This window comes from Urocampus carinirostris, chromosome 5 (genome assembly GCF_059441175.1).
Source record: "Urocampus carinirostris isolate Australia breed hairy pipefish chromosome 5, RoL_Ucar_1.0, whole genome shotgun sequence".
Classification (NCBI taxonomy): Eukaryota; Metazoa; Chordata; class Actinopteri; order Syngnathiformes; family Syngnathidae; genus Urocampus; species Urocampus carinirostris.
Window position 1 is genome coordinate 22,901,908 of NC_142353.1, and position 14,921 is coordinate 22,916,828.

Sequence of the window (14,921 nt, forward strand, 5' to 3'; positions counted from 1 at the left end):
TTGACTTTAAAATCCTCAGAGACCTTGCTGAAGTCGCGGTTACCTGATGCTAGCATGCAGCTAGCCAGCCGCTCTCTAAATGGCTTTCTTATTCTGAAAGAACCCCTCCAATTTCATTGGACTTTTGTATAATGACCATAAAGATCATTCATTCAACTGTAATTCTGTATTTTATTATTCGTGGATCGATAATTGTTATTTTGCTAATATCGTATACTCTCACTGGGTGATAGCCATCAACACAAGGTAAGTTTGACCCTTGTGTTTACTTCAATTGAGGAATCATTTTTAGATAACCGTCAGCAGACAGTAACCCTTACAAAGTGTCCCAGCAGAGGGCACTGTTTTATTAAGGTTAAAGGTGGTCACTATAATTAAATACAATAAAGAATTAAAAAAAAAAGTACCACAGAAAATATACTATTCTTTTAAAGTCGAAAATCGCATTAAAAGTGCAATACTGGTCTGAAAAAAACGCAATTACGTTTTCCTTTTTGAAATCGTGCAGCCCTAGTTCAAGGTTTCCTTCACCATCTGCAAAAGCAGGTTGGTCATGAACAACTGTCCACACTGGAATAGATGTAATATATTATGAAAATGTATCCCTCTTGACACACTTTTTCAAAAAAGACACAATCTAGTGGTTCACTGAGACAGAGTACAGCTTTATTACAGTCGAACTTCAGGCATGTCTGAACTCTTCCAACTCAACTTTTGAATGAAAATGGGACAAAAGTCATATATTCAAATAAAAAGACGTTCATGTACAAAAAGAGTGTTTTGCCAACATTCACACACATTTAGAAGCATATTGTACAAGCAAAATGTGAAAAAAATGGCACGCCACATAACTTGATTCTATGCAAATACAATGCAAGACTATTTACAGGTTTGCCAACAATATGCAGTAACACAGGTTGAACAGTAATCAACATGGTGGTCGTGTTCATCCACGTTTTTTTTAATTGAAGCAACACCAAGAGAGATAGGTATGGTTATGAACTCAAAGTAATTCTACTTATAAAAAAGAGTGAGTGCTTTGATAGGTGAGAATGTACCACCCAGTTTCTCTCTAGCTGCTTATCAAGCAAAAATCCAACAATAATCTGCAAAATTGCACAAAAAGGATGTTCCAAAGAACAGACTCTTTGAAGCATTAAATGGATGTCTTATTCTAACGGTAAGAATATCAATTTTAAAGAATTTCGTTGAAAAGTCGTACTCGGGGTCACTTACAAGGGAACAGTCATGCTTGGGGGGAGGAAGGGGACGTTTGTTTTGCTTTCTTTTTTACAAAATAAACAGCACCGATGTATAAAACAATTTTGTTAGCAAATGAAACGACGCGACACACAAATGAAGCATAATAATACTGCCACTGTAATAGCAGGGGGGCAAAATGGCACTGAGCTACATTGTCATGCAATCTGCATCTGCAAACAATTAAAAAAATAATTAAGTCATCTCCCTTTATTACAGAAAATGTATCTATAATAAAAGGAAAGAAAACTTCACTGTGACGAAGGATTATAACTCAAAAGTATGCAGTTAAGCTCAATGGGAAAGCAAGTGACAAGTCAAGCCATTATGATTCACCCAAAACTATGGTCAGCACTTGTTATAAAACATGAGAATAAATAATAAAATTCAAGTTTAGTTGAGTGGGGAAATAAAAGTGCCAATGAGCAAGAGGAAAGTATTAGGACATGGGTAATAAATGATGTACAGTGCCATCAAAATGCATTCGCCTTCGTTTTGTATAATTGCCTCATTTGTCAAGCGCTTCAAAAAAGTGTATTCAAAGACAATTTGGTAAATATAAACATTTTTTTAAAAAGAAGACAACTTTTATGTTGAAATTGTATTCTGAGTATTGCATAAGTGAAAAACTAATGACAAAATGTGCCCATTCTTATTCAGCTAGGGCAGGGGTCTCAAACTCGTAGCCACTGAGCCATTTGTGACCATCAAGATGACAGTTTGGGGCCCTGACACATTAGGAAAACTTAAAGGTTGAAATTTGAAACTCTGCCATAGCCTGTTTTAATGTCATGATTGCAGAGTCAGTCAGCTCATATATCATGCATTTTTTGGAGGTTTGGATTGGCTTTTGAACTGTATTTGAGACAGGCCTTTTCTTACTTTTACCATTTTTATGCTACACTACAAAAAAAAAAAAGACGAAAATAAAGTCACTCTCCAAACGTTCCCCCTCCCTTTCCCTCTACTGAATGTGTTGTGCATCACAAAACAGCGTTGCTAAAATATTAAAGCAGATGGGCAGGGCGGGTGGAAAATATAGAGGCTCTCAAAACTCAGTTGGGCATTACTAACACATAAGGAAAATATTCTACTTTTTATAAGAACACCACAAACCACGCATCCCATATTTAAAGTTTGAGATTGCTAAAAATCCGCCTTGCAATTAGAATTGGCCAACTACTTCATGGTTTGACCCACGGCAGTGTGTATACGTCAGACTATACATTTTGACAAATTATAGCTGATTCTTTTCAACATTTTTTGCAAAGTAACTGCGAAATATTTTATTCAAGATTCATACACTTTTACTCGGGCATGTTTTAAAGACTTTCATAGCCAATTTTGTTCAATTTCTGCACCATCAAAAGAAGAAATCTGGTATTAATCATGTAATCATGCAGATCCACAAATATATTCACATTTTACATATGGGATTCTTAATCTTGTGGGTACATTTATCAAGACATACGACTTTTACATCTTAAGTAAACCACAAATATATTTATATTATTACTATTATTGTTGTTATATATTTGTGGATTGAGACTAATCGCTTCCCATACAGGTGTTTGGTAAAAATGACAGTAATATGTTGCTTACATTTTCAGTTGCGCAAATTTTATTTCCAATACAATTAAGCGTGCACCTGTTCTTTTGAGTCTGACCCATAGGGGGCGATGACGCTTCATAGGAAAAAGCCAAACAAACTAATGCGAGCTGCAGTTCATCGAAAGCCACTGGAGAACAGTGTTGGCGTAATTTTTAAGCAGACTTGTTGTGAAACATTGCCAACATTTTCAAGCTTTACGAGGACCTTGACCCCAAATTCAAGCACTTTTCAATCCTTCAAAACACAACATTAAAATTAAAGCATTGTCAATGATTTGAAGCACCTCTACGAACCCTGTTTATTGAAATATGTAACTAGAGGCTAATAGGGTGTCCAAAGGAATTAGTCACTCCTGTTGAACTGAGGGTTAAAAGACATTGGATGCATCCAACATGTAACTTTTATTGACTTACTGCCTATGAATGATGCAGCCTGATCTCACCCCGACCCAAGTTTTGTCGGCCACCAACTAAATTTAGTTTTAGGGGAACGAGGGGATTTATTTTCTTTAAATGTATCCACTAAAAATGACTTCAAGGTTACGGTATTGACCAACCACGGCTCATTCTACAAACATCATAGGACTAAATTGTACACGATTGGGCTTCCACTTTAAAAAAAAAATTGGGATAATAAAAGAGGAAACATGTGGCCCTGCTTAGAAAAATAATATTCATATAATTATCAAGATACATATCACCCCTGGAAATACTTCTAGATGCTGTGCTTTTGGGAGGGTTAGGCAGGTTGTAGACAAATGTGATAGGCAATAAATTGGAATTAAATTTCGCTTTCTGTAATAATTTTAAGAATACTTAAAAATAATTATATTAGGAGTAGGTGGTGAATACTTTTTCATAGCACTGCATATCAGAGGAAAAATTGCAAATAACAGACAATAAGTGCAAAAAGACAATGGTGATGTAGTCCATCTAACTTAATGCAACTAAAAGCGCCAAATTTGTCTGGATTTTCTATCGGTTTTTTTTAACCTTCCTTTACAAAATGGTGCATCAACATTGTTTGAAATATCTTATGGCGGAAATCCCTGCCATCTTAAAAAAGAAAAACAAAATAAAATATACCCTTGTTACCCGAAAAGCATGACAAAGGCTTCATCATGCCGACACATTCCAATACTGAACTGCTTTCAACAGCGAAAACAGTGACGAGTCAATACACATGAGCAGCGGCCTAATGTGGAATCATTACACCTATGCATAATAAGTATGCACTAAAGAAGTACAGTATTAGTGAACCTTTGATTTTTTTTTTCTTTTCTTTTCAAATGTCACACTGTGGCAACAGGAAGTACTGCACTGGTGTTTGACAAAGCAATTGGTATAAAATATGGTGTAATAAATACAAAAATCCAACAGATGAGCAATTTAAAAACACTGTACAGGTTGTATTTTGTACACTCTACTGAACTGTGTCATGATACTGTTTCATTAATTCAACACAAGGCTGGCAGTTCAAGCAAATTTTGCCCCCTTTCCACATTTTTTCATCACAAGACATTTGAAATGTTTATGTTACTACCAGAATAAGAGGTATCCATTTTCAAAACACTAAACGTTCCGTTAATATACATTTCTGTATACGTGTGGCCTAACTAAATAGTGTAATGTGAAGGAAGGCATGTGAAAGTGCTTTTCAGAGTTTTGGCAAAAGAAAGAGAAAAGGAAAAATAAGGTAGTAGTTCCTACAGCCGGAGCAGAACTAAAGTCGTCCCTAAGGCTGATTAAACGATATTCAGATGGCAGTGCTCAATGGCTGAGCCCTCAAGCAAAACCAATGGCTCAAAAAAGAAAAAGTGAAACAAACAATGTAAAGGGACAGTGTGTAATATTTGACCACTAGAGGTCACTGTATTGTGTAGTGATAAATAAGTAAGAGGATTTCAAATTATGGACACTCATAAGAGACCAAACCACAGCCTTTAGCAAATAAACAGAAAAACAGAAGAGAAGGAAAAAAACAAGAAAAGAAAGAAAAGGATGAAAGAAGACATATGGAAAAAAGGAACCAAAACATCAAGGCAAAAGAAGGAAAAAATAATGAAACAAAAGAAAGACTTAAGAAAAATGAACGGGGAAATAAAATAAAGAAAAAAATAAGTAAAGGAAGAGCAACAAAAAATAACGAGGGAAAACGTTTTGTTTTTTGAGGAGGTTCAATAGCAGCAAGATGGCAGACAACAATGTCAGCTCTGTTTAGGTGAGCCTCATATTATGTAAAAAAAAAAAAAAAAAATCACAGACGAGAGTAAAAAAATGCACTTTTATATGATAGTTTATGAATTTTTGCTTCTCACGCAAATCTTGATAGTTGTTTTTTTTTGATGAAGGAATGTTTTTGAACCACTTGGGGCACTAAAGAATACACACTGTCCCTTAAAAAAATCTGTGTGGGGGCTGGAGGACTAGATACTTTACATTACCATGAGCCAATTATGTACATGTGAATGCACAAACAATTACTTGTGTAATGTTATACCAGTACGCTATATATCATGATACAGTATTTCACTTTAATAAGACAATTTTAGAGAGGAGGTCTCCAGAACACCTAAACAAAGAAATACACCACTCACCGAGATGAAGTGAGAAAAATCTGGCTGTAAACATTAACAAACATAGATATATACATAATTATACTTATCGATAGCCATTGGTATATCAAAAACATGGTTTAAAAGAAAGTTGGAATGTAGTGTGGGCCTAAAAAACAAAAAATTGCACAAAGGTGTCACACCCCTCGTGGTGGAAACGTGTGTGAGACGCCAGCCTCGCCATACAGCAGGTAAACATAAAGATAACCGGCGTGGCGTCCACTTCCTCTACCTTGTGTCCTTCAAAGAGCCTTGGACACTCTAGGTTACCCGAAAGAAGAGAGGGGGTGGGGGGGGAACATAAGCTTGGTCTGGGATATTGGTGCTGTCGTCCTATGTGATGGTAACAGCCATCGGAATGCACTGCTCCAATTTCACCGGGCTTGCCGCCGCCTAGGGAGTTTGTCAAAATGTTTTGGCTATGAAGGTCCGCCCAAAGAAAAAAAAGAGGAGATAACAAAAGGAACTTTACAGGGAGCGAGGTAACGAAGGCGCCACGTCGTCTCCCTGCGGTTCTTCTTTTACTGCGACGGGACTTAGGGAAGAGGTGGGCTGGGTAGAGCCGTGGTTGGGACTCAGAGGGCGGAGAGGATTGTGCCTGGAGCAGCAAGGTCGGCCCTCAAGCGACGAAGCGTTGAGCGCCCCCGCCTCGTGGTCCTGGCAGAACGAGCGAGGGCAGAAGTCGCACATGGACGAGGCCGGTGAGCCACAAATGCTGCAGTCGTGCCAGGGGCATTCCCAGCGACCTGTGACGAGAAACGCTCAAATGTATCACTCTCAGAGGTGAGACCAGGCCCGACCTGACACAGGCCAGCAGGTAGTAAAGGACGACCCGTCTCGAGCCTGGACAATTCAATTGATTTGCAGGACCGATTCTGAAGCAAAGCTGAAATTTCATATTTTATTTGTGGGGACACGGGAGGAGGAGAGGTGATTTGGGCCAACCCCAGCCACCGCCGCGCACCCGGTTCTCTGTGTCTGACGGGACTGGACGGCGCAGAGCGCAGGCTGCGCGAGAGGTGAAAGACCTCCGTGCGGACACGCAAAACGTAAAGCCTGTCTTTTGTAAAAAAATAATCTAAAATAACCTAGACTGTATTAACATTTAGATATTTTACATTTCTGTGTCCGCGTTTTTGATGAATAACTTCCACTGCTGTTCAACTTGGTTGTATGTATATATATATATATATATATATATATATATATATATTAGGGTGGTCCTTATTTTTCGACTTTTAAAATTTCATGCTCTGACCCCTTGAATATGTTCCAATATATACAAAACGTAATTAGGCAAAGTTTCATCAAAATCAAAGGATATTTAGAGGTCGCTCAAGGCCTCTGAAATTTTGGTATGAAAAATAAGGATTTTTCGCACATTATATCAGACCTAGTGTACAAAGTTACTTGTAACTTTTCTTGTGTTACAATTATAAGCAATGGACTGAAATTGGATGTTCTAAAACGCCGTACACATAGGGTTAAGATTTCCGTTTTTTCTCGAAAATTGCCAAAATTTTACCATTTTGGGAAATTTCAAAGTCGTTGAGCTACCTCTAAATATTATCCAAATTGTTCAAAATTGCACACAGTGTGTTTTTATCGATATAAGAACATATGCGGGGGGTCAGAGCCCAATATTTCAAAAAAAAAAAATCGACCCCCATTAAGGACCACCCTAATATATATATATATGTATGTGTGTATATATATAAAAAAGATAAGTATGTAACTACGGTTCTATGAGTCGAGACCAATGCCCAGAGCATCTTGTCAGAAATGCTAATATAATATTGGAGCGTCTCAGCTGAGAATTTTGCTTTCAAATGAGGGATTTTTATCATTACCATATGGCGGCTTGGTGAGGTTGAGACACAGCAAGTGGTACGCCTTGGGACACTCCTTCCTGTCGCACATCACCAACTCTCCACCCTCTCCGCAGTAAAAGCAGAAGTACTCATGCACGTGCTTGCCCTCCAGCCGCATCTTACGCTTTTTCGGCCTGAGCTTGGCGTTCTTGGCCTTCTCCTCTTTCTCCTGCACCACTGCACTCTGAAGGGAAAAGCAACAAAACAATAAAAAAAAAACACCGGATAAACGAGATTGTGCCCTAATATGGAGTGGAGATCATTCTTACAGTTGGCTGCACCCCAAGGAAACCTGAGCAGTTGTCTGATCCGCAATGGCAAGATGTTCTCCTGTTGCCCACGCAGTGCATGTTATAATTGAATGTCATCTCAGTGCCTGCACACAGACAGGCAGCTTTTTATGACTCTCATCTCAGACCCAGATACTGAACCGATTGGAGGTCCGAGCGAGGAAACTTGGATTTTTTTTTTTTTAATAAAACAATAACACAGCTAACTAAGCTATGCCACTGAACATTATGGCAGTTTACTCACCAGCCTCTATATCACAGAGAGCAAAGATTCCAATGCGGACATCACCGTTGACCGTCCACTTTTGGGTTTCACAGTTGGGGCTGCAGCTATGGTTAATGAACCGGGAAGAATTCCCCTTTGGTCCTGCGTCAATCACACGATCCTAAAAAGGACGGAGTTGGACATTAAGAATAAGGAGTTTTAAGAGAAGGCGTGGTTTTCCCTATCAAGTTTTTACCTTTGTTAGGGTTAACATGTAGAAGTTGGAGGTGTGATTTTCCTGGGCACGTTTGATTCGCTGCTGGCACTCTTCAGAATCAATGACTTCTCCAACATATTCAGTAACAAAGTCCCCCTGCATAAAACATTACATTTATTCATCTACATACATACATATATATATAATATATAATTGTATGGCTGTAGTTTGTCATTTTGAAATACAGTGTAGTCAAGATTACAAATTGTTAACCTAATGGGAAAATGGCACTAGTGAAGGTTTTCACGATTTTCGGTTTTATGCATAGAAGGTAGAAAGACCGTCTCAGTTATTCATATTTTTATTAACTTTTTGATATCTGAATTATTAATATTCTAATTTCCACAATGCAACTGTTTGCATGCGATAATGGACTTAACTACTTACATACGTAGTACAGACACTCCCCTATTTACGAACAATCGTTTTACGAACAACGGTACAGACAAACATTTTTTTCGGGATGTCAAAAGATATCCGGACATTGTTGTAAGTTGGATTTTGTATTGTGCACTTTTTTCCAAGTACAGGACAGTATTGTAGTGCTTCTTTTCGCCACAACCGGCGTGTGCCGCCGTGAGAGCTCACCCAGCCGTGGAATAATCGAGCTTGATGCGGTTGAGAAATTGGTCGGAACGCTTTTTTTTGGCCACTTTTTACCACGGAGAAGTCGCCTAACTCTTGAAGCTCATCTTCCAAAAGTAAGTTAAACTTAACTGTATTTATCTTTATAGAGCATATTATTTTATGAAATGTTTATTTTTTTGGTACAAAACAATACAGGTTACAAACCGTAAACATACTTATATAAACCTTAAACATACAAAATATAGCACTGAAGCAACTTACGAACAAAACTTATCGGATACAATATAATTTTGAAATCCAATATTTTTCCATTTATGCTTCCTACAAATTCATCAGATGTAGGTAAGTCCAGTTTCGCATGAGACAGTTTACAGTAAGGCCACTATGCACGGCAAAATGTATTATTCTATCCGCTAATTAGCGTTTGTTTCGACAAACTTATTATGTGGTATCAATTCTAATTGATTGGTGATTTCCAAAACATAAAACTATCTCCAACTATTCTTTTCAAAATGTAACAGTTTTTAGCCTTTTTCTTAAAATACAATAATTGACTGTAGTGCCAATTCACGTGAGGTTAATGAAATGCATATTTTTACTGAAACAAACTCCTCATCAATTATATTGACTGTTAAGAAACTTGGTATGTTATTTATATTAATTTGTAGCCACCAACATTTTTGAAAATTAGATGCTTGGCAAACTTCTTGTGGACGTTTTATGATCGGGAACTATAAATTCGGAAAAAGAAAATTGCACATTTATTTTATTATTTAGAAAATAATCCTGTGAATTCTAGTCTTTATGGTTGTTGCCTTCTTTCTATTCTATGAATAAATGATAGGTTATTTAAAGTAAAAGTATGATCAGTGTCTACTTGAGTGCTACAGAAACAAAATCATGAAGTCCTATCTGATTGCTTTATTAAATTTGGTGTTCAGTTTGCAGCCAGTAGGGGGCGTATACTTCTATCATCCCCCCAAAAAATGGTATTCAATGAACGTCCCAATTTTTTACAATCAAGATAAAGATAAAAAGAAAATAGTCTTGAAAAAGGAAACTGCAAACTAAAACCTGAATACTTTTTTATGGTAAGATTAACTGCTATTTGTTACGCTTCAGTCCGTGGGACTATTTCATAGCAATCTAAGAGTAGTTTTGCCTTGTCCGATGTTCTGACTTCTCTTTAATAAATAAGTTTTTAACTCAAAAAGAGTCTCTTATTTCATCTTGACATTACCTTCCTCAGTGCTTGGTTGGTTCTGAGTCCCCATCCACGGCCTTCTGTCTTGATCACCTCAGTCTCTGCATACAGTCGCTTGGAAAAACACTGGTTTTCACAACTGTCTCCAGCAGGACAAACCTGTGCCACAAAAGATGTGATTATGTAATGTTTGTTCCTCAATCGTTTAAAAGACAAAGTAACACAAAGCACCTGAGGATGACACTCATACTGTAGCATGCGGTTGAGACACTGCGAGTCGGGGCTGCACGGGTGCTTGTCAGCAGGCCGGCAGTTGCAGCGTGGGATTTCTGACAAGTCCGCAACGTGCATTTGCACTTTCCCAACAGGTTTGTTGGACTAAAACAGGAATGACAACATCGTTTGAGAAGGCACTAAAGATTCAGTGCTTTCATACAGCAAGGGACGTAACTTTACCAAAACTAATTATTCAAGGTAATTATCCAAACAACGTTTATTTGTACAAAGAATATAGCAAGCAGAAAGTCCTTTGGGAGGTGTTTTACTGGAGCTGTAAAAGATTGTTGTACTATTATATATTTTTTTTACTACAACACCTAAATACTTAAAATGACCGATGAAATCTACCAACTGCAATTCAGTAATCCCTCACTGTCTCGTGGTTTACTTTTCGCAGTTTCGATACTTAGTGGATTTTCATCTTGCATTGTGTTCTGCAGCAGACAATACACAGCAAATGCTATCACGGGGAAGGTTGCTCTGGGCTTTGAGTGTATTGGGTGGGGGTGACTATGTGTGCAACTTTAATAGTTTTTATTTGTAGATCTTTAGTCGTTATTTTGTTACAGTAGTATGTATTATACGTTACTGATAGCTAAACAACAAATAAATGTTTCTACTTCAAAGGTTTTAACTATCACAGGACCTCAGCACTAAAAACTGAGCTGAACAGATCTTATCATTTCAATGTAGACATGTTATTATTTTGTATCACTGTTACCTTGATAGATTTGTAAGGTGGCGGTTTGCGAGAGTTTCTCTCCTGTCCTAAAGCCTCCCTGCTTTCCCTCTGCGCTTTGAGCTCCTGGAACCTGCGGGCTGCTTCTTCCAGAGCTGAAACACAAAAAAAACAGTCATTTTTTGGGGGGGTCTGGCTTTTTGGTAAGGTGTTCAAAAACCACCAATTTGATTACCTTTCTTGAAAGTCTTGTTAATGTTAATCTGACCCGTCACAAAGTTTTTGTCGTTCTCCACGTACGGAAAGACACGGCCCTGGTTGATCCAGTAGTAGTCATGGGAACCGAAGAAAAAGACGGGGAAGTCGCCAATGTCATGACGAAGGCTCTGGATGTTTGACGGCACCAAGCGAGGGTTGCAGATTTCGGCCGGCCACCACCTGCAAGAAGTAGTTTTTTCACAGATAATGTATGGCATTCAAAAAATACAAATAAACCGCATATCTTAGTGTTTTGTAAGTGCAAGATCATAAGGCTCATTCACTTGAAGTAAAATGTGTGTTGTTGTGGTCCAAAAATGTACCCCAAGACATCAAACCATGTATTGCACAAACATGGAATAAGGAAATCGAGGCTAACTGAAAGAGCGCAGCTTGATTTAGTCTGGCCGGTGCATTTTGGCTTAATCGGTTGCATGTTTGCCAAGCCAGCATAAAAAGTTGCAATTTTGTCAAGCTAGCTGTACATATTTAAATGCACGTTTTTGGCATCCCCAATAGACCCCACGAATCAATCTTAGAATCATGGATCGTAAAATGGAAAAGTGCCGCCTATTGTCTTTTATTACGGCCGCTGAACAGGTACTTATGGAGTTTTATGAAAAAGTGAAAGAAATTATGAGGAAAAAAAGGTTAGACACGCACTTATTAAGAAAGCCTTGCAATTGCGCCCCGGCTCAGTGGAAGTCTAGGCTACTTGTATAACTTATGAAGTATAATCAGGGGTTCTGTGGGAAGATTTTTGCCTGCCGCACGGGAGGCATCGGTTTGATTTTCAGCCAATGCAACAAAGCTCATTTTGAACCTATTTATTCTAACATTCTTTTTCTCTTCAGTCTATCATTCCATATTTATTCTGGAGTGCCACGTATAATCTCATTGTTAACAATTTTCACTATGTTGTTATCTATGACAATTAGAATTTTAATTTTAATTCTCACCCATTTGATGTTTTTTTGTTTTGTTTTATTACATTGATCCTTCAATAAGAACAAACTTCCCTCTTTTTGACAAGGAAAGAGATGAATGGAAGCCGGGCCTATAAAAGCACTGTATTACCCTTGTCAAAGACCTCCTTGATACCATCTTTGTAAGTTTTTGCATCACCTTTTAGAATCTTAAAAACAGGAATTAATATACATATTCATAAAAAACTCTGATGGCAATTTGAAAAGCATTCTTAAATAGCATGGCAATAACTTACAACATGAATTATATGAATTGAAATTATCATAAAACAACAGCTGCAATTTTACAATGAAGAGTTAAAGAAAATCACAAAACTGCTTAGTTTAATAGTAAAGTTTCAATTCAGGATAATTAAAATAATGCAACATATGTAGATGTATCTTTGAGGATAATCTTAGCCTAGTTGTTAGCCTCTCCTGGAGAGGGCTAGCTGTCAAGAATAAATCACCATACTAACCGAGCCAACCACAATTCAACCTGGTTTCATGCAAACGACTTGAGGCTAAATCCAGCCAATAGAAAAAGCATGTCTCGAATTAGTCCATTATCTTGGTTTTGTGAAATACCAACTTAGGTGTTTAAAAAAAATCTAATGGGGAAATATAGCCTTTTGTCATGAAACCTTTATTTGTGCATACCTGTAGTTTCCTAGTTTGACCCAGACAATCTGTTTGTAGTGAGGTTTCTTGCCGCTCCTACAATCGCTGCAGGACCAAGACCCTTCCGGCATTTCCATCTCCAAACACTCCGGGTGGAAGGAAGCCGGGCATGAGTCGCAGCACAGCAACTTGCCTCCTACATTTGTATGTATGGATGGACATGAGTATGAGTGGGTGTGCATGCAAGTGGATGTGGGTGTTGAGGTCGTGTGCATGTTTGTGTACGCATATATTTGTGCGTGCAGGGGTGCATGTGTTTGATATGGGAAATGAGTATGCAAAGAGAGGAGGAGGGTATAATTAGAGCTAAAACACTTTCAAAGCTGGACAGACCCTGAATCTCATTTGCAGACAAGCCGAAAAACATAATGAAAGTAATTCAAAAGTTTGTAAAGTAGGTGCAGTGAACCTCTCCAAAGTTGAACACCTTTAAAGTGATCAAGTTGGACGACATTTTAGGGGAAACTCCAAGTAAACTATTTAGATTTAGCAAAAGGGGATTTGAAAATAATGAACTGATTTACATTACAATAATGAAAAAAATGCCAATTATGCCAAATTCTATTCACATAGTGTATCTGTGACCAGTGTTTGTTTGTTTTTTTTTTGTCTTACGTTTTTGTTCCTGTTTGTTAGATAAAGTAAAAAAAAGTGTAACCTTCAAATTATTTGTATGTGGCCCTTACAGAAAAAACATATGCTCTAGCAGTACAACAAAAAAAATAGGTATAGTCCAGCGGTATTACTGTATTCTCCTGACTAAGGCGCACCTAAAAAAACAAAAATGTCTTATAATCCGGTGCTCCTTATGGACCGATAATACAGTAAATACACCAGAAATAAAATGCTTCTACATAGGTAACTGTTTATGAACGAATCAAGTATGTTAGTTGTGAAGCCAGAATTCTACAATATTTATGTTTTATGAAATCATTTATTTTCAAAAGTATTTTCTGATGTTTTTTGATGCAACCCTGCTTTTGTAGTAGTTTTAGTTTAATCCAACTTATAGCCCGTTTTTTTAATAAATATTAAATAAAAACATTTAGAGGGTGCGCTGTATTATCAGGTCAGCCTTACAGTCCAGAAAATAAATAAATAAATAAAGCAAATTATTTAATCAAAGAAAAAGGTTCTTGTTACAATTAGAAAAATAACTCACTTTGTTTTGTGTATTATTTAAGTATGCTGATGAAGATGCTTGTACAGTACTCCATTTTCTTAATGTGGTGCTTGGAGTACGAAAATTTGAGCATGTCTGACTTCAGACATTTTCTGGAAAACGGTGGCAAAATCCTGATAACCCATCAATTGACTGCAAAAATATAAATAAGAATCTCCTAAATAGCATGTAGCTAATGACTAGCATGACAATGAACATTTAATTTTTGTTTGACTTTAGTACACCTATTAGCCAACCGAACAATTCCGATTTGAAATTTTTTGCTACCGGAGTTGGTGTTCAACGTTGGAGGTTCCAGTGCACACACAATGAGACTATAGCCTATACTGCAACATCTGATTCGTATTTGAAAGTTTGTTGGAGCTCCTGAATGACATCCATGTGTCATGAGGGAGGCAGAGAATGGTAGACAACCCCTGTTTGAGGACATCAACACTTTAAACACATCAGTTACTGCATGTCTGGCAATCAGATTCAGAGTACTTGCATCGAGGGCTGGTCAGTTGAACACACATGCAAGGAGCAGCAGCAACACCGGACTCCAATCGGCCAGCGATCAGGGATTTTAAATAAAAACAATCGATAAAAATAAAATATAAAAAGACTAGCATTATACAGGGTGTTCCAAAGGTCAAGACATAAGTAGTCCCCATATTTCCTTAACTAGGAATGGCAGTAAGATAAAAAGTTGTGGCATTATAAAGTTAATTACACTGAGTTTTTTGGCAGGCTATGTTTTTTTTTTGTCTTTTCAGACCTATTAATCGTGATCACTCAATCAGTAAAGCGTTTTGTGTACTTGAATTAATAAAAAGTCGTAGAAAATTTGGAAAGGAGTCACCAGAGTACCATAGTAAGATGAAAAATTAATAACTGATGGGTGCTTATTCCCAGCTAAAAGATCGGGACATCCCTCAACTTCAGAAGATGTGATTAAACAAGTTAGAACTGTTTA

At 37.5% G+C, this 14,921-nt stretch overlaps 1 protein-coding gene across 2 annotated transcripts in view; it reads right to left on the reverse strand.

Annotated features, from left to right (window-relative positions):
• Positions 1-644: 644 nt before the first annotated feature.
• nsd3 (nuclear receptor binding SET domain protein 3) overlaps positions 645-14,921 on the reverse strand; it is a 46,010-nt gene continuing 31,733 nt past the window's right edge. Inside the window, exons 16-26 of one of the 2 annotated variants that reach the window (XM_088336197.1) lie at positions 12,763-12,919; positions 11,115-11,317; positions 10,922-11,034; positions 10,153-10,299; positions 9,958-10,080; positions 8,109-8,225; positions 7,892-8,033; positions 7,627-7,733; positions 7,337-7,541; positions 5,959-6,232; positions 645-5,879 (exon numbers count right to left, since the gene is read on the reverse strand). In XM_088336197.1, coding sequence (XP_088192323.1) covers positions 5,861-5,879; positions 5,959-6,232; positions 7,337-7,541; positions 7,627-7,733; positions 7,892-8,033; positions 8,109-8,225; positions 9,958-10,080; positions 10,153-10,299; positions 10,922-11,034; positions 11,115-11,317; positions 12,763-12,919 — 1,607 coding nt within the window. In that variant the 3' untranslated portion in view covers positions 645-5,860. Of the gene's footprint in view, positions 6,233-7,336; positions 7,542-7,626; positions 7,734-7,891; positions 8,034-8,108; positions 8,226-9,957; positions 10,081-10,152; positions 10,300-10,921; positions 11,035-11,114; positions 11,318-12,762; positions 12,920-14,921 lie in introns of both variants that reach the window. The other variant, XM_088336198.1, reaches the window with a different exon arrangement.